At 46.1% G+C, this 21,687-nt stretch overlaps 1 protein-coding gene across 2 annotated transcripts in view; it reads left to right on the forward strand.

Annotated features, from left to right (window-relative positions):
* Positions 1 to 20,962, forward strand: part of NLRC5 (NLR family CARD domain containing 5) — a 36,214-nt gene extending 15,252 nt beyond the window's left edge. For both annotated transcript variants that reach the window (XM_039558543.1, XM_039558544.1), the window contains 33 exons: positions 535 to 600; positions 1,707 to 1,784; positions 2,221 to 2,304; positions 2,468 to 2,551; positions 3,519 to 3,608; positions 3,733 to 3,780; positions 4,242 to 4,310; positions 4,997 to 5,080; positions 5,843 to 5,926; positions 6,803 to 6,892; positions 7,002 to 7,064; positions 7,634 to 7,717; positions 8,336 to 8,419; positions 9,033 to 9,122; positions 10,041 to 10,106; positions 10,604 to 10,687; positions 10,763 to 10,846; positions 11,316 to 11,402; positions 11,852 to 11,932; positions 12,472 to 12,555; positions 12,921 to 13,004; positions 13,239 to 13,322; positions 13,828 to 13,911; positions 14,004 to 14,087; positions 14,759 to 14,842; positions 15,701 to 15,784; positions 16,635 to 16,718; positions 17,386 to 17,469; positions 18,229 to 18,312; positions 18,434 to 18,517; positions 19,007 to 19,090; positions 19,381 to 19,464; positions 19,906 to 20,962. In XM_039558543.1, the coding sequence (XP_039414477.1) occupies positions 535 to 600; positions 1,707 to 1,784; positions 2,221 to 2,304; positions 2,468 to 2,551; positions 3,519 to 3,608; positions 3,733 to 3,780; positions 4,242 to 4,310; positions 4,997 to 5,080; positions 5,843 to 5,926; positions 6,803 to 6,892; positions 7,002 to 7,064; positions 7,634 to 7,717; positions 8,336 to 8,419; positions 9,033 to 9,122; positions 10,041 to 10,106; positions 10,604 to 10,687; positions 10,763 to 10,846; positions 11,316 to 11,402; positions 11,852 to 11,932; positions 12,472 to 12,555; positions 12,921 to 13,004; positions 13,239 to 13,322; positions 13,828 to 13,911; positions 14,004 to 14,087; positions 14,759 to 14,842; positions 15,701 to 15,784; positions 16,635 to 16,718; positions 17,386 to 17,469; positions 18,229 to 18,312; positions 18,434 to 18,517; positions 19,007 to 19,090; positions 19,381 to 19,464; positions 19,906 to 19,987 (2,674 nt within the window). In that variant the 3' untranslated portion in view covers positions 19,988 to 20,962. The remainder of the gene's footprint in view (positions 1 to 534; positions 601 to 1,706; positions 1,785 to 2,220; positions 2,305 to 2,467; positions 2,552 to 3,518; positions 3,609 to 3,732; positions 3,781 to 4,241; positions 4,311 to 4,996; positions 5,081 to 5,842; positions 5,927 to 6,802; positions 6,893 to 7,001; positions 7,065 to 7,633; positions 7,718 to 8,335; positions 8,420 to 9,032; positions 9,123 to 10,040; positions 10,107 to 10,603; positions 10,688 to 10,762; positions 10,847 to 11,315; positions 11,403 to 11,851; positions 11,933 to 12,471; positions 12,556 to 12,920; positions 13,005 to 13,238; positions 13,323 to 13,827; positions 13,912 to 14,003; positions 14,088 to 14,758; positions 14,843 to 15,700; positions 15,785 to 16,634; positions 16,719 to 17,385; positions 17,470 to 18,228; positions 18,313 to 18,433; positions 18,518 to 19,006; positions 19,091 to 19,380; positions 19,465 to 19,905) is intronic.
* The last annotated feature ends 725 nt before the right edge of the window (positions 20,963 to 21,687 follow it).

Here is a 21,687-nt window from a genome sequence, read left to right on the forward strand (position 1 = left end):
GGTTTTTGTTGAGTCAGCTCAGGAGTGTGGTGGGTGAAGAACATGTCCCAGGGTGGTTGCTAACACTGACGCTTGGGGATACATTGCTGTAAGCTGATTTATCAGAGCCATCAACCACAATTTGAGAGCTTACAAAACTGGCTGTCCTTTCGTGCATGGGGGAGTTTTAAAACGCTTCCCTGCTCTCTGCCTTGGGAAGTTCTGGAGACAGGAGATCTCTGCGGAGCATGAGAACTGGTGACACCTCGTGGAGCAGAACTGGAAGTTCTCCTCTAGTAGTTGAAAACACACTGGAGTTCAAGTATAGCAATTTTGCCTGTGCTTTGTCTAGTGACTCAGAGAAACTGGATCATCAGATACTGCATCATTTGATCCAACCAGGATTTAAAACTGATGGAGATTATTTTTTCTTGCTTTGGGAGTGTTTTAAGCACAAGTGATTGGCGTCACCAGAGTTTTGCAGAACAAAACCAAACAAGAAGTCCTGTAAATAATCAAGCCATGACATCGATTGATTACTTCTCTTCTTCACAGCCTCTGTCGTGATATTGCAGTCCTGAGGTTTAGAGAAGACAGAGAGTTTGCTTCCATTCCTCCTAGGTAGGCTGTGTGCACAAATGGTGTTATCTCAGCATCCTGTTTAGTTCCTGCATCCTGTGTAGGTACCAAGGGTAGCATTTTACTTCACAGCAATTCCTACCTCCCTCCCCAGCCCCCAAATCTAAATGTAGAACTGTCTCCTGGCTTTCTCAGCCACTTTAAAAGTTGCCACTGCCTTCTGTAGTGTTTTATGTCCCTAGAGCACACTTCTACCCACAGCATCCTAAGCAGAGCAGGCTGTTTAATGACACCTGTGCTATCTGATAATAGTGAGGGTAAGAAACCAAGTGAATGCCACACCAAATTCTGAAAAGATTCACAGATCCATGCAGTTCAGAACACTAAGCATTCTGGATCATGGCACTCCTAAATCCGAGATGTTTGGAGTTTAATTTTTCCCCTCAGAAAAATATGGTTAAAACATCTCATCCTGAAGGTTTTGACCAAGAAATGGTTTCCTGTTGCTCCTGGAATTTTAGGTTCACTGTTTATACCTTTGTTCTTTGTGGACTGAGGCCACTGTAAAATAGCATTTCCCATGGTACACCTGCATTCCACCTCTTGGCCAGAGAGAAACAGCAGAGCTGTCACGGGGTACAGCCCGATGGTTGTGCTTGAAAGAGAGTGACAGCCTGAGACACATGATCTGTGGTTTCCTTTAAGGCACCAGTGACATTTCAAACTCTGATGGTTCAAGATTTGCATGTTCCATTTAGTTATGAATAGTCATATTTAGTTATAGTTTTAATGTTTGTAGTTGTGGTTTTTAGTTACAGTGTTACAGTTTAGTTAGTTATAGGCAGTTCCATTTAGTTATATATAGTCAGATTTTTGTACACTCTTCACAAAACTTGTTTAGGCAAAAGCTAAATTCAGCAAAATTCAGCTAAATTCAACAAAAGCTGAATTCTCCATCAAACTGTATCTTAGATAGAAATATCTTTCCCCTTCTCCCCAGTTGCCTGCATGCTGAAATATTTGGTTAGAAAAGGAGAGCTTGCAATTGGCAAGATACAGGCATGGGCTGGAGCCATGGTAGCCCCAGGGATTTGCCAAATTGCTAAAGCAAAAGTGTTTTACCTTTGTCTGGCTTTGTGCTCACTTAGGGAAGAGTCTGTGTTCTCTACTGATGACCAACAACATGGGGAGGAAAACCAGACAACTAACAATTCCCCAAAAATAAGGTACCTTGGCCAATTTTCATTGTACTTCATGCAAGTCCTATCTCTGGATCCTGTATCCAATGTAACCTGCACCCCTGAGTGGTGAATCACAAGAGAACTGGGACTCTCCCCAGTGCCAGCAGCGCGGGGTGCAGCTGCCATGGAAGCTGCAGGCTGTGCTCTGGGTGGGGGGAATGGCTGGAGCCCCCAGCGAGGGGCTGTGACCTGGTACCCACCCTGAGCCTTACAAAGGACACAGGGACCTGCAGTGCCGGGCAGGGAGGGGGTGGCCCATCACCTGGAGACTCTGTGGGAGCTGGTGAACAGCAAGGTACTTCAAGGGGATTGTTTAATTTCATTATCTCCTCATTGATTCTCTAGTTTTCAGAGGAGTGAAGTTGATAGCCTTGTTTGAAATCCTGCAGACCTGGCTGCTTGATTTCTTTTTTCCCCATAGACTGACAGACTGTAATTTTCAAGCCAGTGACCTGAAGAATCTGTGTGCAGTCCTGAAGGAATGTGGCCGCATCTCCGAGCTGGAGTGAGTCCTCCTTAACTCCCATGGTCTTTACCTGCAGTTATTTGAGATGCTGAGAAAATGCCACTTGTTTGTTCTGCAGGGTTGTATTATTATAGATAATAGAGCTGATGGTGCCTATTGGGTTTTTTACCATGAAAATGAAATGCCTTTCTTTAAATCCTAGCCTATCATGTAATTATCTGGGAGATGAGGGACTTCTGCAGCTGTTTCAGTGCCTGCCAAAACTGAAAATGTTACGTTCTCTCAAGTGAGTAGCTCCTGTTTTTTCTTTATGCGTGGATTGGGTTTTGTGAAGTATTGTTTGTGGAAGCACAGTGCACATTTGGGAAGGGCTCTTCAGGATCAGTTTCAGCAATGTTCTGTGTTGGGCAGATGCACTGTGCTGTGTGTCTGTCTCCACCTCCAGTCCAGAACAGATTGACTCCACCTGAAGCTTGATTGAGTTCAGTGCCTGAGAGCCCCTGTGCTTGCTCCTCCATGAAGGGGACAGGTGTTCTTGTGTCAGGTGTGGCACCTGGTTTCTGAAACGGCCAGAGGTCTTTAGCAACTCACTGCATTTTTCCTCTTCGAGTTCCTCATTGGCAGTGGGAGCAGTCCTTCCTCTCCTGAGGGGAACAGCTTTGGAGGAAGGGAAGTGCTGGGAAGCTTCAGCTTCAGTGATGGAGTCTGAATTCATCTGCAGTGGTGGCTTGTGTTTATCTGGGTATTTCACCTGGCACTCCCAGTGCAAGTGCACTGTACAGAACTGTGGCTTAAGGAGTATGGCACCATTCTGCACTATTGAAAGAAATATTTATTGTTCCTGTTCGATTAATTGAACTGTTCCCAAGACAAGACTGCTTCAGTTACAATCTCACTAGAACAGGTGGCCCTGAGAGACTGTGAATTCTCTGTCTTTGGAGGTGTGTTAAAAACCCAGATGTACAATGTCCTGAGCAGTCTCCTCCATGCTAACCCTCCTCTGAGCAGGAGAGTTTGACTAGATCAGCTCAGTTCCAGCCTCAGTTATTCTGTGATTCTCTGAAGACTAAAAGTGAGGGACGAATTTAAAATATATGGGAGTGAGTTGTGCTTGCAGAACTGTAGTTGGAAACACAGGCAGAAGGCAGCAAAGAAGCAGCCTGAGAGTGCTGCACAAAGATCAGTGTTCTGTGGCGTGGTGTAAATTGCTCAGTTCTGCTTGCAGCAGCTGATTTCACCTTTTCTTCCTGTAGGTTTAACAACAACCAGATCTCCCTGAACTCTGTGTTTTTCTTAGCTCAGTCCTTATCTACACTGCAACACATTAAAACAGTGAGCCTCAGGTATGACCAGGAGAACTTTTGCTATTTTTTTGCTATTTAAAACCTCAAGCTGTGGGTTTTGAGGAGTGATACAGGACCTTGTGCTGTCAAACCCCATGCTGATGATGCTCTTTTCTGGTTACAGCTTAGGACGCACACAGGTGGTTCACCTGACCTTTTGGGAAAGAGTCAGGTAAAATCATACCCACTCATCTAAGCCCTTTAAACTTCTTGTGAAATTCTAAACAGAAGGTGATGTGTGGTCCCTGAGGTGTGTCAGCCAAAGAGCCCCTTGGCTCCAGACTCCAGCCAGGGTGGGGGACGCACAGTGAGCTGTTCCAGGGCTGATGGATTGACAGCAGCTTGAGGGCATGGCTTAGCCAGCAGCATCCAGCTGCTGATACAGGCTGCAGTCATCTCCCTGCTGGGCCAGGACACAGCCACTGCCCAAGTGCTGAGTGCATGCAGAACTCTCTGGAAGAGGGATAATAAGGCTCTTTTTCTTCTGGGGATGGGCTGAGCCTCATTCCGGCAGGTGGTGAGGGAAGGCAGATTGGAACATGAGGCCACTGCCTCACCCCCTTCATGGGGAGTTGGCTACATAGGGGCAAGAACATCAGCAAAACTCATGGGGCTGAACTGTTCTTTCCCCAGAAGCACCGGCAGATGGAGAAGTGGTTCCCTGGCACATCCCAAGGAGGAAGCAAAAGGACGGTGCTTTTGGTATGGCAGCCCCAGCTTCCCTTTGTCACCAGGACTGTAGGGAGAGATGATTGTGGGGGTTTGTGTCTTTAGTGCAGCGTGGTGTGTGGGACAGACCCATCCCTTCAGCTGTCTCCTCAGAGAGGAAAATAAATAGTGCATCTTTTGCTTGGTTTGAGGGGATTGTCTTGCTTTCCAGCAGGGGAAGTTTCTACCCATAAATAATGAGAGACAGATCTGTCTGGCTACTACATTTGTCTCATGGAGACCTGCCAGATTGTCACCCAAAAAGGCTTCTATTATTTCCTTTTTGGAGAAGAGCATAGGAGGCACCATTTCCAGCCTTCCTCTGGGAGAGCTGAGACAGTGCAGAGCAGGGAAAGATGCTGTCCAGTCTCCAGAGACAACTGAATGACCAATGACGTGGCTCTAGGGAGGCAACACCCAAGTATGGGTATTTTGGTGGACTGCCTCTCTCGAATCAGCTCAGGGATGGTGAAGTCATCTGGTTGTCACAGGTTTTGATTTCTCAGTCCTAGACTGAGGGTAGCAAAAAATATATATTTTATATATATATATATATATATATATAGTGGAAGTGAGAGGGATGCTATGGGCCTTGTCCTGGGATGTCAGGCTCTGGGATATGCAGGGAATGTTGGCATCCTGTGGTCATGTTCAGCTCCTGAGTGCTTTGTTTGCTTCAGTCTCAGGGACTGCAGAGTGGGTCCAGAGGATGTGACCAGGCTGTGCCAGATCCTGGCTCAATGTCCCCAGCTGACAGAAATCGAGTAAGTATGGTGCACTTGTCAGCCTGTCTGCCTGTCTGCCTGTCTCCCCAACCCCCAGACACAGATTTGATGTTCAGGGTAGCAGCTGGTGTACATCAGCTCCCCTCTCACCACATTTTCCAGGGAGTCCCCACAGAACTTCACCCAGATACTTAGATAAACCCAGGCTTCCTACTGCCCTGTTTCAAAGAGACCTTGGCCTCTCCTAGGTCTACTATATCAGTGTGTGAATACCCCAGAACACGTGTGTTCTCATAATCTTCCTTGGTCCTGTGTCAAGACACAATTTTTGTCATCTATTCCTTGAGACCTTGGCTTGTACTACAGCCAGAGCAAGAGCTCCTGGCCCACTAAGCCATGAACTCTGCTCCTGAAGAGGTGGTCACTCCAGGCAGGAGCTTGGCACCAAGAAAATTGGAAGAATATTGGTCAGAACAAAAACTGAGGAAGAGCAAATAAAAGTAACATAATACCCCTATTGCCTGCATGAAAGACATCAGTAGCATCATTTTATAAATGTACAGTAATGGAAAAGTAAGACTCTTGAAACTGGAATGCTAATTGGCTGTAGGATGTAGAGAAACACAGAGATCAGGCTGTAAGGACTAAATCTTGCCCAACTTTCATGGCATTTCTGGACATGTCCTTTTACAGAATTTGCCCATAACACCGTGTGTGTGTGCATGTCCATGTAAATGTTATAGAAGTAATTAGGGATTGAACCAGTTTCTCCTGGGTTTTGTTTCCTTCCATGTTTTACAGTCTGACTGGAAATTCATTGAGTGTCCAGAGCCTTGAGAGATTACTGAGCTTTCTGCCATCCCTCTGTCATCTGACACTGCTGAGGTAATGTTTGGGGTCCCTGCTTTGACTGCTGCCATGAAACATTGGTTTGAGAAGTGTTAATACCACAGCGTATCTTAGGAGCATTAATCAGTAATTGTAGACTACTACAGGCAAGGCAAAGAAAATGCAGAAATGCTTTCACACCCATTCTTTTCTTGTTCCTAGAAGAAAAGCAGCACTTTAATGGTATTTAGCAGAGAGGAAAAAAGGACAGGAGGAAAGCTATCTGCCCTAGGCACAGCATACCACATAATCCTCATTTAGCAGCTCCTATGGGACACGACTTCCAGCATCCACGACAAGTGTAGGAAATGTTGGTTGACACACCAGCTGTTTGTGTGGTCAGTGTCTCCCAGCTCTGCCCCTGCATGCATCTGACATCCTGCCACACTTGACACCAAAGGTGTTTTCTGGCAGCATATCAGCCATTTATGCTGGAATTCGGGCCAGGGAAGCGCTGTCAGGGGCTAGGGCACTCCACTGTGTGGACAAAAAGCCCAGAAGGAACTTGGCCATCTTTTACAAGATGTTGCAGCATGAAGGAGCTGCAGGGTGTCGTGAGACTGAGTTTGCCCAGTCAGGAGGTTGCTTCCAGTGTGGGGTACCTCTAGTCCAGTAGCCCCAAAGAGGAGTTGTTCAGTGTAAGCCCTTGGTCTGTACCCCCTTTTTAGTCAAAGGGGACAAAAGGAGACTCTCCTTTAGTTAAAGGGTGCCAATGCTCAAATCTTCAGGTCCTTGCTCCCTCATCCTGAGTTAAATGGGACGTATCCAATATTTTGTGTCTCAAAATGAACAATGGGGAAATTGGGCCAGGTGTATGGGAGCCTCTCTTCTTAGGACCTGATTTAATTGTTTCTTCTTTCCCCTCCTTTACAGTATTAGGAGAAACCCCTTGTCCCCACATTGTGCTGTTTTGCTTCTCAACTCCATCAACCTCTGTGAGCGGGTCAGAGTGGTGGAAGTCTGGTAAGACACTCAGACTGTTTGGAGCCCAGCAGCTCAGCCTTAAAGGGACTACAAAGCCTGTCATCTTTGAAGATCAGTGCTGAAGGGCTGTCTTTTGTGTCTGCTTTAGGTCAAGTGAAAATGCCTTCTTGCACTTAGGAGCAAGCATGCGAAGCCAAAGGACATCCTGCAGGTACTGGCATAGAACACTCACTGTGATTCACTTGTGGCTGGGTTTGAAGCACTAGTGCAGGGAGCCAGATTGCCTCTTGTATTGAGAATTCATGGGCTGGTGGCCAAGGAGCTTGGGCTAGCAGCTTAAGATTTAGGGCTCAATTCCTCTGCTAAAGTGCAATTCAGAACCATTTGGATTCATTGGGATGGCAGAGAGCCATGCTTTTCTCTTTTTTTCTGGACTGCTTATGATCATCTTGAGTTGCACCAAATTCTGCTGCACAAGCACCGGAATTGAGCCCTCTTCACTGCGTTTTCCAAATGTGTGCCTCAAATTCTGGGTGATAATCTCCATATGAACATCTGTGTGATGTGAGATGTGTCTGCAGCCTCGCTGGGAGCAATGGTTCCTAAGTACCCCTGGAGAGAAAACTGTCAAGTGTCTCCATTTCGGCACCAAGGAGATGGCAAAAAACATGAATGCTCCACAGAAACTGGTGTAAAAGTGCAGCTGCTGGTGGGCAGTTCTCAGTGCTTGGGCTGAGCTGGTTGCTGGTCATGCTTTAACTCTCCTGCTGTTTCACACAGGCTGACGGGCTGTGCCATTGGGGAAGGGCAGGTAGAGGAGCTCTGCAACATCCTGGAGCAGCACGGGTGGCTGGCAGAAGTAGAGTAAGTAGGGCCTGGGGTGTTACTATGACCTTGAGCAGAGTCACTGAGGGAGAGCTCTGTTTGTGGGGTTCAGCACTGCCTGGAGTTTCCCAGCCTGTCTGCGAGGGTATGTGTGCTCATTCAGACTGCTGAGAAACACAATCAGTTGGAAATAACACAGGTCCTTTTGTGCTGGTGGGACAACTTCCTTGGGATCTTCACTCCATGACTGTTTTGAGGCATTTGTTGCTTCACTTGAGCTCTTCATTTGAGCTTGCTCTGGAGCTTATGCATGAGGTAGTTTCATAAGGCAGTGGTTTGTTTTAAACAGACCATTATTGGCTAAACTAGAATTTAATTCCAGGAAATTTGAGCTTTTTCTTCAAAGCTTCTCAGAGGAGCATTGCTGTTTAAAAGAATAATAGACTTACAGAATAATTTGCTTTGGAAAGGATCTTTAAAGGCCATCTAGTCTAACCCCCTGTCATGAGCAGGGACATCTTCAACTAGATCAGGTTTCTCAGAACCCTGTCCAACCAGGTCTTGAATATTTCCAGGGATGGGGAAGCCCCCACCTCCCTGGGCAACCTGTTCCAAAGGCTGAGTTTTGGTTGGCCACATTGTTCTTCTGCCTTTCAGTCTCTCCAGGAATCAGCTGGGAGATGAAGGCCTGAGGTGCCTCTTGGACCACTTGCATCGAGTGCCCGGTACCTGTTCCCTCAAGTAAGAGAACACACAGTGAATCTGAGGGGTGTTGGTGTGATCCCTCCTGAAGCTGGTGCTTGTGCTTCTTGCCCTCTCCTGCCTTAGGAGGAAAGCTCTGAGTCATGAGCACAACATGAGACCTCCAGACCACAGTGACTCAGGGTCTGCTCCAAAACCTGCAGAAATAAGCAAAGGTCTTTTTATTAGGGTCAGCAGGAAATAGCAATGACCAGAGTGGGGAGGTGTGACTGAAGTTGACCCAGCCTCCAGAGTTTTCAGTTCATCACTTTTCTGTGTGTGTTGTCCTCTTTGAGTAACTCAAGACCCGCAGGTGCTGTGAGCTGAGCTGTGTCCTATAGCAGCCTTTCCCCTTCCCTTTCTGGTGGGACAGTAAGTGCTCCAGCTGTGGCTGCCTCTGAAGTGCAAGAAACAAACTGCATTTACTGTGTCCCCCAAGTCATCAGCGCTGTGTCCTGGAGGGGTTCTGTGCATTGACCACAGCTGAAGGGTCTCAGCACCCCCCAAACTGCTCTGTCTTTTTTGCCAACTGGAATTTTGCCTCTGTGGCTGAGGAGTCTGGGGACAACCCTGACTCCTGACACATGAAAATCCTTCCTTCTCTTTTGTGCAGTCTCAGCCATAATGGGATTTCTCAGGATGGAGTCCTGCATCTCATAAATGCCTTTGTCACATCTGGAAACACTACTGAAGTTCAAGTCAGGTGACTGTTGCTCTTCATTAATTCTTCCCTGCTTGTTTTCCTTTTAATTATTGAAAGTTTGTCATTTTCAGGTAATAATGAGGGCTACGTTTTCAACTACCTTTATGTCCAACTGCCTAAAGCATTTGTTTATGTCCATTTCTAATGGCCAAACATAGCTGCCAAGCAGAACTATCTTTCCACAGGGCCAGGTTATTTTTGTGTATGGAGACACAGATACTCAGCTGTACCACTTATTGTCATGTATGTATCTGTTAATGAACCTCTTCAGGGCAGGAGTCAGCATTTGCTGTCTAAGGTTCTCTCCAGTATGTTGAGATTTCAGAGGCAATAGAAAGCAATTTCCCATGTTCTTTACTTGGATTTGCATCTTTATCTCCTTTCCTCTCAGGCAAAAATATCCCCATGGGCTCTGGGCCCGTTGCTATGGCATGCAGTGCTTTTCTCACAGATTCCAGTCATGGGACTGGGCCATGCTGCACATCTGTGGGACCTTATCAGTGTTTATGTTCATGGGACCAGTTGGTCTGTCCTGAGCTGGTTTTAACCGGGGCACTTCCATTCATTCCTGCTGTTACATGTGGGTGCTGAATCTTTGGGCTACTTTAAAGCAGATAAGTCTCCTTTTGTACCTCTCCCCAGAGCTCAGCTGAGAGTGCAGAGGAGGCAGATAAAAGCAGGACAGGTCAGGATTCCTTCTCCAAACAGCAGTGCTGCTTTATGCCAATTTAGCTTTAGTGAGGTATTATTGAAGCATTTCCCTGGGCTAGTTTATTTCAGGGAGAGGTGAGCTGGGCCAGGTACCTCTGTCACTGCTGTGCTGGATTGCTTTCTGGAGTTAAGTATCATTAAATTCTGACCACTGGGAAAAATAGTAATTATCCCTCTAAATCTCGTACTCGTGTCTTCTCTGTGCAGTTTGTGCTCCAAAGCAACTTTAATCATCAAGCTGACAAGTGGAGATGACCCAAGAAAGATTTTGAGGTAATGTTACAGACTTCTTGTGGTGATTTCTTTGGCAAAGGTGGTGTCCTTTTTCTAGGGACAAGGCAGACAAAACCTCTTTATGCCCCTGGCTGCTGGCATGGAGATATTTTATATTAATAGCTGACATGTTTCCTTTGACTCACCTTCAGAGAAGAGCTTTCTCACATCACAGAGAATCCCACATCCCTTTTTCTCTTTGCTTCCCCACTGCCTGTTCCCCACCTGGGCACCTGTAGGTGTGCCTCCAGTCCCTGTCACAGGACAGGGTGCCACAAAAACCAGTGCCACCGTAGCATGCAGGAATGTTCTACCAGAACACCTCAACAGATGCTTTTGAAGTGTTCCCACAATTGTTTTTGGAAACCCTTAAAGGTGTTTCAGGTTTTTGTGCCATCCTTCTTTCTCTGTGGGGCTAGGCTTTGATGCCTGAGATTTCTGGATCAGAAAGCCTGAAACGTGATGAACTAAGGCAGTTCTCTCTCTCATCCTTTCAGACTGGCAGAGTGCAACTTTCAGCCAGAGCACTCGGAAAAGCTGTTCTCACTCCTGGAAAAGTGCACTGGTCTGACAGAGTACACGTGAGTTAATGGCTCTTGGACCCATTTGGGTGGGCTCGTTTGTCAGCTGTTCATTACAGTGAGCTTTGGTTCTAGGTCCTCAAATAACAACGTGACAGTCCAAGCTGCAGAAAGACTTTTGCATTCCCTGAGTAAAGATCTGGGGCTGCTGAAAATCAGGTACTGTTTCACTGTTCTTTTTTAGATACTGCTCTGAGGCTGGTCTGATCTTCTAAAATCTCCTTTCATCAAAACCAAAAGTGAACCATGTTTCTTCCAAAGGCGGGTAGCATTGGCCTGAGAAATTTCCATGGCTGACTCTGTTACTGGTATTTGGCTTTATCTCCTTGATTCCTACTGAGCCTTGTGTAGAGCTCTGGCCAGAAACTGTGCTGACTCTGTAGAGCACTGCCAGCCTTACAAAGAAGGGTGATAATTCTGCTCTTTACCTGGGTAGCAAATTCTCCACTCCTCTGCAGGGAAGCTGGGCTACTTCTGCCTGTTGCCAGTTTGCACCCTGTTTCCCATGCAGACATTACTCTGCTAAGCCAAGCAGCCTTGCCATGTATTGAGAGTGTGGAACACTCAGCTGACAGAGATGGATCCATGCATGTGAATAAAGCAGAGCTGCCTGCATTCTCCTTTGCAGCATAGAAGAGCCATGGGTGTGCAAAGAGAGAGTCATGAACCTTCTTGAGCTGGCTGTCCAGGTCTCTGGAAACATTACTGAGATCACGTAAGTGGCACCTCAGGTTCTGGTGTCTTTCAGATATTTTCTTTTAGCCTGATACTCTTAAGGAAATGGGACTGAAGCCAGCCCTGGATCTTCTGTTCTTTATTCGCTGTCTCCAGTGCATTTGTGAGCTATTAGTCCACTTGAAGCAATTTTAACCCAAACGGCTGGTGGGTAGAAGTGCTTAGAAGGTTTGTGGTCGCACAACTCAGAAGGTTTAATGGAAAGGAGACCATGTTCCTGGTTGCTCTTGGGAAAAAGGGGGCCAAGGTTAGGCTGGCTTTGGAGCTAGTTTAAACATTACAAACCTCTTCAGAGATGGATGATTAGCTTTCGTCTTCCAGCAGAGTCCTGTCCCATCTGGTCCTCCTGATTTTTCCTACAGAAAATAGTATTTTTTCTCCCTCAGGAGTTCACAGTTTTATGATGTTCTCTAATCTCTACCTTTTCAGGATATGTAAAGATAAAACCCTCTTCCAATTAGTCATAAGTTTCCCAAACTGCCTGGAGAAGGTAGAATCAGTCATTAGCAGGTGAGAAAGCAACTATTTATCATTATTTTCTGCGTGCTCAAAATTTCACTGTGGGATGAAAAATGTTTTCAGAGTGTCTAAGGCTCTGGTCTCCATGCGTTCAGTCTCAGAGTGCCTCTGTGCCACACATGTGGAAGAAATCTTCTGCTCGTGCATGTGTCCTTTGGGCTGCTCTTGTTCAGGCACATACTGGTCCTAAACATGTAAAAAAATCCACTTACCTTTCTGGGAGCAAATGGGAAACAGGAGCACTTTGAAAAACCTTAGGACATGTTGGCTTCTGCATGAGTGTGCAGAGAGAGCAGCAGCAGTGTCCTTTTGTGCAGCTGAAGGAAGAGGCAGCTCTTGTCCTGGGCAGTGGGGATGGGCTCTGTTTCTCTATGCTGAACAGTGACATAAATGGGACATGGCAGGAAAGCCCCAGGTGGGCACTTGAAAGCCCTGATCTGTCCCTAATTGTGTCCCTGGGGGGCACCAGATGCTGCAGTGGGCTCTGCTGATCCTCACTGACAGTTGTGTTGTGTGTTTGTATCCTGCAGACTGAGTCTGTACAAGCCAGAAATCAAGAACTCCTCCTTCTGCCAAAGGCTTTGTGAAAAATGTGCTCAGCTTCAGGAGCTGAGGTGAGTTGCCAGGCATTGTGAAGGATTTTCTGGGAGAGGAGTAGCTTGTCCTTGGGAGTGTAGCATACTGAACACACAGCAGGGCATGGGAGAGGCCAGTTCAAGGTCCCCGTCCCTGCCCTTTGGGTGCCCTACGTGGAATGTTTGAATGGAAAATAGAAAAAACCCATAGACCTGGTGGCTGCCTGGGGTATCCTTTGAAATCATCTAACTCTCCCTGTGCCCAGCTCCCATGGGACTTTGCCAAGTACCAGTGTTGTGTCACTCCTTCAATGTCCCAGCACTGCTGTGCTTTATCTGTGAGCCTGGCACAGAGCTTTAGCCACCCCTGGACATAGCCCAGACCTGTCATTCCCTCCTTGCAGATGGTCTCACGTGGAACTCCACGAGGATGAAGCAGAAATGCTAGTCAGGATTTTGCTACCCCTTCCAGAGCTGAAGATGTTTGGGTATGTCCAGCAGTGACCTTTTCCACATATTTATTATTTGCTCAATCCTGTGCCTCACACCATTCCTCTTAGTTCTGCACACAAGGGGCGTGGAAATCTCTCCAAACTTACTGGTCCCTGATGTCTGTGCTGTCTGGGATTTGGGATGGGGCATTTTGCCTGTCAGTGGAGTAATCTCCTCTTTCTCAGTGTGCTGAGACCTAATCTCCTCATTTGATCCTTGCTGTTTTGCAGGCTGACCTCTAGCAGTGTTACACCAACTGGAATCGATTATTTGATATCAGGCTTGCAGAATTGCCAGGCCATTGAAGAGCTCAAGTGAGTGTGCTGTTACCAGGCTGTCCAGGTCTTTCTAGAAGCTCTAGCTAAACTTCGGCCTCTCTTCTGCATGTACTGTGGACAGATGTACTTTTCCTGATGGCTGGAGGACTTCAGATAGGGAAGAAGCAACAATTCTTTTTTATTTGTAACAAACAGTGAGTGAGAGAGACAGAGATCAGTAGTCTGGGGCAGGGAATTCCATGGAGAATCAAATGTTTTGGTAGTTTTTTTTGCATGGATCTTGTTGTCTTGTGGTCACCTTGCTCCATGAGGGGCTGGGCTCTTGCTCAAACCTCAACAGAGGTTTGGGATTCTGCTGGTATTTTATCAGAATCCAGACAGGTTCATTAGAACTGTGTTACAGAAGAGAACTGAAAATCATTCACAGGGACTGGAATACACTTCCCTATCTTTCTCACCCTTGTTCCACCACCCTCTGTGCCAAGTGCTCACACGACTGTCCCCAGGTAGTTAATTGTGCCTTTGTTATTTCACCTCTCAGCCTGGAATCCATGAAACTCAGCAGTGCTGCCATCCCTGAGCTTGTCCTGGGGCTTTGTGAGATGCCATCCCTGAAAAGGCTTAGGTAAGTATGTGACTGCAGCTCAGCTCTGGCCTGGCTTGAGATGCTGAGTAGCAGGGGTTTAATGTCCCTTTTCCTGGGGCTGTTGTTTTCAGCTTGAACCACAACAGTATCGGTAATGATGGCTGCTCCAGACTCGCAGGAACCTTGAGGAATATGCACAACATGGAGGAAATCAAGTAAGTTTCTCCTTTCTTGCAAGGAGGTGACCATTAGTGCCAACATTTGGAGAGACCAAATGTGCCTATACACGGTGTTGTAACAAAAGCAGAGAGGTTGCAAAATGCTCGTGTATGAGATACCTTGGACTAGAGGAAATCAGAACTTGATGTTCAGAAAATGAAACTTTGGTCTTACACCACTCTGCTGCAGTCATGTAGAAAATGGATTAAACAGGATCTAAATCTTCCCTGGGATCCAGAATAGGACTAGAGACTCCCTTCTGTCTTGGGAAAGCCTCAGACCCAGAATTTGCCTGGTCTGCAAAGATCTGAATCTGAAGTCAACCCCAGGCTTGCTCTGCTTTCTCCCTCTCTCTCTTGCCAGATGCTGTCCATTCTCCACTGTAGCAATTTGGAAAATAATAACAACCTCTCTTCATCCTGTCTTGGTATTCTGGCTGAAGTAATTTCCCACCCATCAACAGGATCCAGTGATTTTAATTGTTCTTTGCAATTTTTTAAATTCCTCATTAACACCTATTAATTTTTTGTGAGATAGCTGAGACAAACAGCTCTTTGATTCTGCTGGCAAGGCCTGAGGTGTCATCCAACAAATGGGACACATTAAATAAGATCTTGTACTTTGCCTGGCATTTTCCTTTACAACACAACCTTCCTTCTCTTTAAAGTTTAAGCCACAACAAGATTGGAGATCCAGGCCTGATAAATCTTGCTGCTGTCCTGCTGGAAATGCAAAACCTGAAGAAAATCGAGTGAGTCCCTTTGTTTCGGCTCAGCTGTTTTGCTCATGGCCCTGGTTGGTGGGGAAGCCTGTGTGGGAATCCCTGTGCTGCCTTCTCTTAGACAATGTTCCACCTTCCAGCATTTTCAATGCACAATCCACCAAACCAATGGAAGGTGTTCCCTCTCCTGCCCTTCCTCTGTACAGCCAGGACTGGCCACGACTTTCTCTGCAGAGCAGAGACTCCCTGAGGATGAAGGTTATGGCTATGTCCTCGTGCTCCAGAGACATTTGCCAGCCCTCACCAGCTGCTCAAACATGGAGATCTCTGGCTCAGTTGTGCCCTGGAAAATAAATCTGCAGCCTGTGGGGAATCTTACAAGTCTCATACCCAAGCAGCACCTTTCCTTGGGGTGTGTAGGGTTCCCAGTGTGGTGGCCCCCTGTGTGTCCACACTGCTTTCTTTTACTAGTGGAAGTAGAGGTGAAATTGAGAATCTGTCAAAGCCAGGACATGGCTTCTAGGCAAGGCTCTCCGAGACATGGATTCAAACTGCTCCTTCTCCCAGGGAAAAGAAATTAGAGCATCCAGGCTCTTTGTTAGGCCCAGCTCTTGGAGTAAGCCTTGTACCTTTTTGAAATTAAAAACCTGGAAATGACTTGAAGCACGAAAAAGAAATTCCCAGTTCTGTCTGCGAGAGGGACAACTGCTCCTTCCCCCAGTACCTGCAGGGCCAGGAGTTACTCAGCACTTGACAAAAGAACCTAAAATTTCCCAGATCATTTCCCAGAGACCCAAGTCTCCCATCACAGCAGGCAAACAGTGAAATATCTTAAGCTGGTACATTCTGGTTCTCATTTAGTCACTGAGAGTCTCATGCTTCTTTTAGCCTTTCAGGGAATTGTCCTAGTCCTGCTGGAGGGGAAAAGCTGATGGAAGCTCTTGCCCATTGCAAGCACATCAAGGAGTTACTGTAAGTGTGTCATTTCCAGTGTCCCTTTGAGAAGATGGGCAAAAATCAAGGCATAGAAATCTGATATGGCTTCAATAAAGATAAGGTCCGTTTTACCACTGATTCTTGTGAGAGCAGGGTAAAAACTCTCTGCTACACACCACAGAAATGTGTGGTGCTGGGTGTGGAGGGTTTGGGGATTGGTTGCTGGATTGCCTTGAAGATTTCTAAGAACTGTACAGTCTGCATCAGTGGACTAATGGATTCAAGAGCTGAATCTGCAGGTTTATAGGGAGTGTCTCAGGCATAGAGCTGTTCAGTGCCTGTGTTGCCCAAGAAATCACCATTAATCTATGTGGCTGCAAAAATGGAGGAGAAGTGGACAGGTAAACGCTTTACATATTCAGATATATTGATGTTCTGTTCCAGACCAGTTTAAAGAATGAATGTGCCCTGCCATGTTAAATAAATAAAATTTAAAAATACCGAGTAAGAAAAAGTTACAGTTAAACTGAGCTGTCCATGTAACCATCAGATTACAGTGTGTGGACTAAGGGCACATATGAAAAAGTGCAATTTCACTTCAATTCCAGCTTAGGTAACTCAGTAAGAAAGGGAGACAAGCGTGCTCCAGAGAAGTACAGATCGATTTTACTTCCCTGTTTAACTTCTGCTGCAGGATTGAAAAACCTCATTGTTTCTTCCTCCCACCCTCAGAGTCCTTTGAATCAGGGACATTGGGTCCTTTCAGCACAGTCCCAGGCACATGTGGGTGAGGAATGGGGATCACACATCCATGTGGGTCACACACGGGTGAGGAATGAGGCTCTGGACTTCACTGCCAGTAACATTTCATTTCTGCTTCTTCCAGACTATCAAGGAATGGTTTTGGAGACAGGACAGCAGTGACACTTGCCCTCTGTCTGCCTCACATGACCAACCTGAAGATCCTGCAGTAAGTGCCAGCCTCTGCACCAGGAAGGCTGGATATCCTGGGGAATATGTGGATCGCTGAAGGAAGGAATGGGAAAAGGCACTGGTGTCTTGTTTAGAGAGCAATTTCAGTGTCCCAGGATTGAGAAGCCCTCCACAATTATTCTGCTGTAAAAGTCACATAAACCCTTCTTGCTTAATCTCTTGCAGCATTAGTTTTAGAGATGAACCAGGTAGTGACTATACAGTAAAATAAGCCTTAAAATTGTTTCTGAGTATGTTGGTTTCTGATGCCTCTGGTGGAATGTAAGCATAAAGATGAGCATCTTTTCTGGACCCTCACTTTTTTGTGCAGCCACCTCTGAGTCATTTCTTTTACCTGAACTCAGTGATACTGTATTTTTAAAATTTTTGTGGGAGTCTTTCCAGGACTCTAACATGTAGGACTTTCTTGTACTGTTTCATAGTAACAAAGCAAGGAATTGGTGAGCTAGAAGAGCTCACTGGGCTCAGTTAGCCTAGAGGTGTCTCTTCCAGCCTGTGTCTAAGACATCATCAAAAGATAACTTAGAAAAGGAATCTCACTGGTGGGAGACCACCTCTGGATAGGTTCTTGGCAAGTTAAATACGAGCTTTTGTTACAGCTTTATTCCAAAATAATCCTCCAATGCTTATGTTTCCTTTGTTAGCTTCCAGAACAATAACATCGGGCAGGCAGGAGGGCTGGAGCTGGCCAGAGCCCTGGTGGTGTGTGGGCTGCTGGAAGAGATAAGGTAGGACATGGCAGGTGCACTTGGGATGGTGCCAAACATATCACAGACTGGTTTGGGTTGGAAAGGACCTTTGATGATCATCTCATTCCAATCCCCCTGCCGTAGGCAGGGACGCTTTCTACTATCCCAGGCTGCTCCAAGCCCTGTCCAGCCTGGCCTTGGACCATTCCAGGGATGGGGCAGCCACAGCTTCTCTGGGCACCCTGTGCCAGGGCCTCACTACCCTTACCAGGAATAATATCCAATCTAACCCTGCCCTTTGTCAGCTTGAAGCCATTCTCTCTTGTCCTGTCTCTCCATGCCCTTGTTCAAAGTCTCTCTCCAGCTCCCTTCTAGCCCTTCTAGGTGCTGGAAGGTCGTCTTCTCACTCTCCCTTACTGTCATTTCCTCTCAAGTCACACCAGTCATTAACTCCAGTATAACTTTTTATTTCCAGTTTCACATGCAACACATGATGTGCTGCAGATCTGTCCTTTGATACAAGTATAACCCCGTGTTTCCATCTGCAAGCAATTCCCTGCTGCAAGGACTGAGGTTGTGAGTTACAGCAGGGCTGTCATTCCTACTGTACCAAGCAGTGAATTGACCTAAAATTGCTATGTACTGATCTGGCTCATCCCCGCTGTCTACACAGTCCTCACTTAGTCTGGGTGGTAGTTATTAACTTGCTAGTTCACATAATTACATTTTCATGGTGGCTTTTCTCTGACGGTACCTGCTTTTTCTGCACCACTCAAAGCTTTTCCATTACCCTTACAGTTTAGCAGAAAATCACCTTGGGGAACAGAGTATCCATGCCCTGTCTGAGGGGCTGCCATGCTTCAAACGCCTCCAGAAGATTGAGTGAGTACCGGGGCACTGAGGGCTGCTGGGCCAGAGCGTGGCAGGACGTGGTGCCACGTGGTGTTCCCCACGGTTCTGACACCAGCTCACCGTGCCCTCTGTTCTCTCCCTGCTGCTGCAGCTTGAAATTCTGTGGAATCACTGATGATGCTTCAAGATCACTCTCTCTTGGCTTCCGACAATGCCCTTCCATGGAGGAGATAATGTGAGTGTGGGGATGGATGGGGAGACACTTCAGCACACACAGGTCACTCTTGTTTTAATGTCTGCTCCTATTTGGAACTGCAGGGCACTTCTGACCCTGCTGAATACTTGTCAATATTTTACAAGTACTTAGTACACTAAGTACTTTTCGGTGGTAAATGTAGCAGTAATTAACTAATTGATGAAATACACTGCTAGAACATGTCATGGCATAAAGCTGTGTGCTCAGCAGTCATTTCCATCTTCCACATCTCATTCCCTGGGCGTGCAGGGCTCTGAGATAACCACAGTCCACAGACACACCCTAGTGTCTTATCATATATGGAAATATGTGGTGAAACGGAGGAAACTCCTCAAAATTAAGCTTGTAATCCAGGGGAATGTTTACCTGCCATGATAAGAAGGTGATTAGCTCTTGCAAACAGGCTAATCCATGAGGGGAAATGTCACAGTAGTGGCACTCACAATTGGGATTTCTTGTCTGCTTTAGACTGTCCTGGAATGCCCTTGGAGATGGAGGAGCCCGAGAGTTGGCCACTGCTCTCCCAGAGATGGCAAAGCTGAAGGTGTTAGAGTGAGTACAGCCCTGAGAAAAACCCTGGGAAGACTCATTTGTCTGTCATTGAGCCTTCAATCACGGGACTTCCGAAGAGGGGGATGTACATTAGGAACAGCAGGCAGGCTTCTGCAGTTTAACTTCTTGCTTAGCCTGCTCCATGATGCACCAAGGGCCAGCCCTGCCTGGCTGATACACTTGAAGTAGCACTGATTTTATTTAAGGTGATTACAGCATGGGACTATTCAGCTGTTTTCCACTCTGGATTTGTTTTGGATTTCAAAATTCTCTTTTGATTTTTAAAACAGCCTGGAGAAAAACCGCATTGGAGCCTGTGGGGCCAAAAAGCTCGCAGAGAAACTTGCCAAGTGCCCAGAAATTCAGTTCATAAGGTGAGCAGGTATCACAGAGCTCTATGGCTGGGTCTTGGCTCAGCAAGGAGAAGTCAGGGTGACCAGTCTGGGGACAGATGTGACCTATTCCCCTGCTGCCCTGGGTTAGCTGGCATGGAATAGGGTATTGCATGGAGTACAGACACAAGCCAAGCAAGCTGAGGGTTTTCTAGGACAGCTCCACCTCCCAAGAAAGTCCAGGGAAAAAAGGAACTGAAAATCTTGCTGGCTTTAAATGAGGCAAAAATGAAGAGCCAGTTGTGTCATGTCCCCATCAGGGAGTTGTTGCATTTGTTCTTAAAAGTTTTCTTTCTCTCGTTCCTCCTGGTTTCACTTCTGATGTACATTCCTGCCCTGTCCCACTCTCTCCTGGGATCCATATCTTCCAGATACTTGGGTACCATACTTAGTCCTACAGTAACACATTTGCTGTCCTTGCAGACTGTGGGACAATCCAGTGCCCAAGGGCCTCGCTGAGAGTTTGACAAGACAAGACTCAAGACTGTGTTTCTCCTTCAGCTAGAAAAGAAGACCCTTTGCCTAACTAGGAGTTACTCTCCGTCTCCCACTGCCCTCAAAACTGCACTGAAGAACCCAGGAGCTCAAAGTTCCTACAACTGAATACTGTAACTATTGGGTCTTTCTTTGCTGCACTGAACCAAGTGTAGACACTGTGGTTTTTTGTTTGTGTTGGATTGGGTTTTTTTGTTGTTTGTTTTTGTTGGGGTTTTTTTTGTTTGTTTTGTTTCTTGATAGCTTTTATTGTACTGAAGAGCAAAATACTGTCAAGAGTACTTACTTTCCAGAAAGTTATCAGCAAATAGTGATAAGAATGCTTATGTACTACACACTATTTATTTATGTATTGCACTAGTGAAAAAGGGACACAATCACCTCCATCCAAGCTTCAACTGTGTTAAAAGTTAAATACTTAGTCTTTATTTTGAGGGAGGGGCAGTGAGTGACAGACCCAGAAAGAACAGGGGCCATGATTAAGTTCTCACATACGGTCACAAAAAAGCAGATATGAGTTTTTCTCAGAGCTGTGAGATTTTGGAGTCACCATCCCTGGAAGTGTTCAAAAAATGTGTGGATGTGGCACTTGGAGACATGGTTTAGTGATGAACATATTGATGCTGGGTTAAGGGTCTGATTCAATGATCTTAGAGATCTTTTCCAACCCTAACAATTCTATGATTGTATTATTCTAGGATGAGATGCATCTTCTCAGGCATCCAGAAAGCCAGCAGAGTATTTAATTATCCTTAATCAAGATTACAACACCTACAGGGTGTTGCAATAAAAGAATACACATCCTCCAGGAGAGGATGTAAAATTATTTACAAAATTGTCAATTGTTGGCATTGTTACAGATGAACTCCAACAGGCTGCTTGAAAATCATCTGTAACTGTGTGAAATTCCTCTATGATTTTTAGGAAAAAAATCACAGAATCACAGATGGACTTGGAAGGGACCTTAAAGACCTAGTTCCAAACCCCCTGCCATGGGCAGGGACACCTCACACTAGACCAGGTTTCTCAAATCCAGGTGGCCTTGAACACTTCCAGGGATGGGGCAGCCACAGCTTTTACTGGGAGAAGAAAAAAAAGGTAAGAAAAAAAAAATATTTGGTTTTGTTTTCTTCATAACAGCCTCTTTTTCACACAGAATTGCCTCAGTTTTCTGACAAAAACTTCAGGATGTTTGAAATTTCAAGTCATTGCCCAAAAAAGATCAATATTTATACTGTGGTAACAAGAAAACGCTGATACTGCCATAAATTTCAATGAGAAAATTGAAAGGACTGAGGTTGTAAAACAACTTGTAAGAAAACTGACTGCTCTGAGTGGGAGGAATGTGCTACTACTGATTATTTTCATGTGGGGTTTTGTAGAGCTTTGTGGGGTTTTTGGACTGGTTGCACTAACCTCTTTCAGGGGAAGCAAGGGGTCAATTATGAAACGTTATCCACATGAAAGATCCTTCAAGTCTCTACTATCCCCTGAACCCCAAAGCCTGTGTGTCGCTGGGTAGTGGATGCTGGACCTGCGGGAACTGCAGGGAGAAGAAGATCCCAAACACCGAGTTTGCTGCTCCTTAGAGGAGACAGACTGAAACTGCCCTTGGACCCGTGGAATTCTGGCTTGTGTCACAGGAGTGCAGCCACACTGTTCTCCTCTATTACCCACTGCTATAATGTTTTCTTTCCGTGTTTGTGCTGG

This window comes from Corvus cornix, chromosome 11 (assembly GCF_000738735.6).
Source record: "Corvus cornix cornix isolate S_Up_H32 chromosome 11, ASM73873v5, whole genome shotgun sequence".
NCBI classification, from domain to species: Eukaryota; Metazoa; Chordata; class Aves; order Passeriformes; family Corvidae; genus Corvus; species Corvus cornix.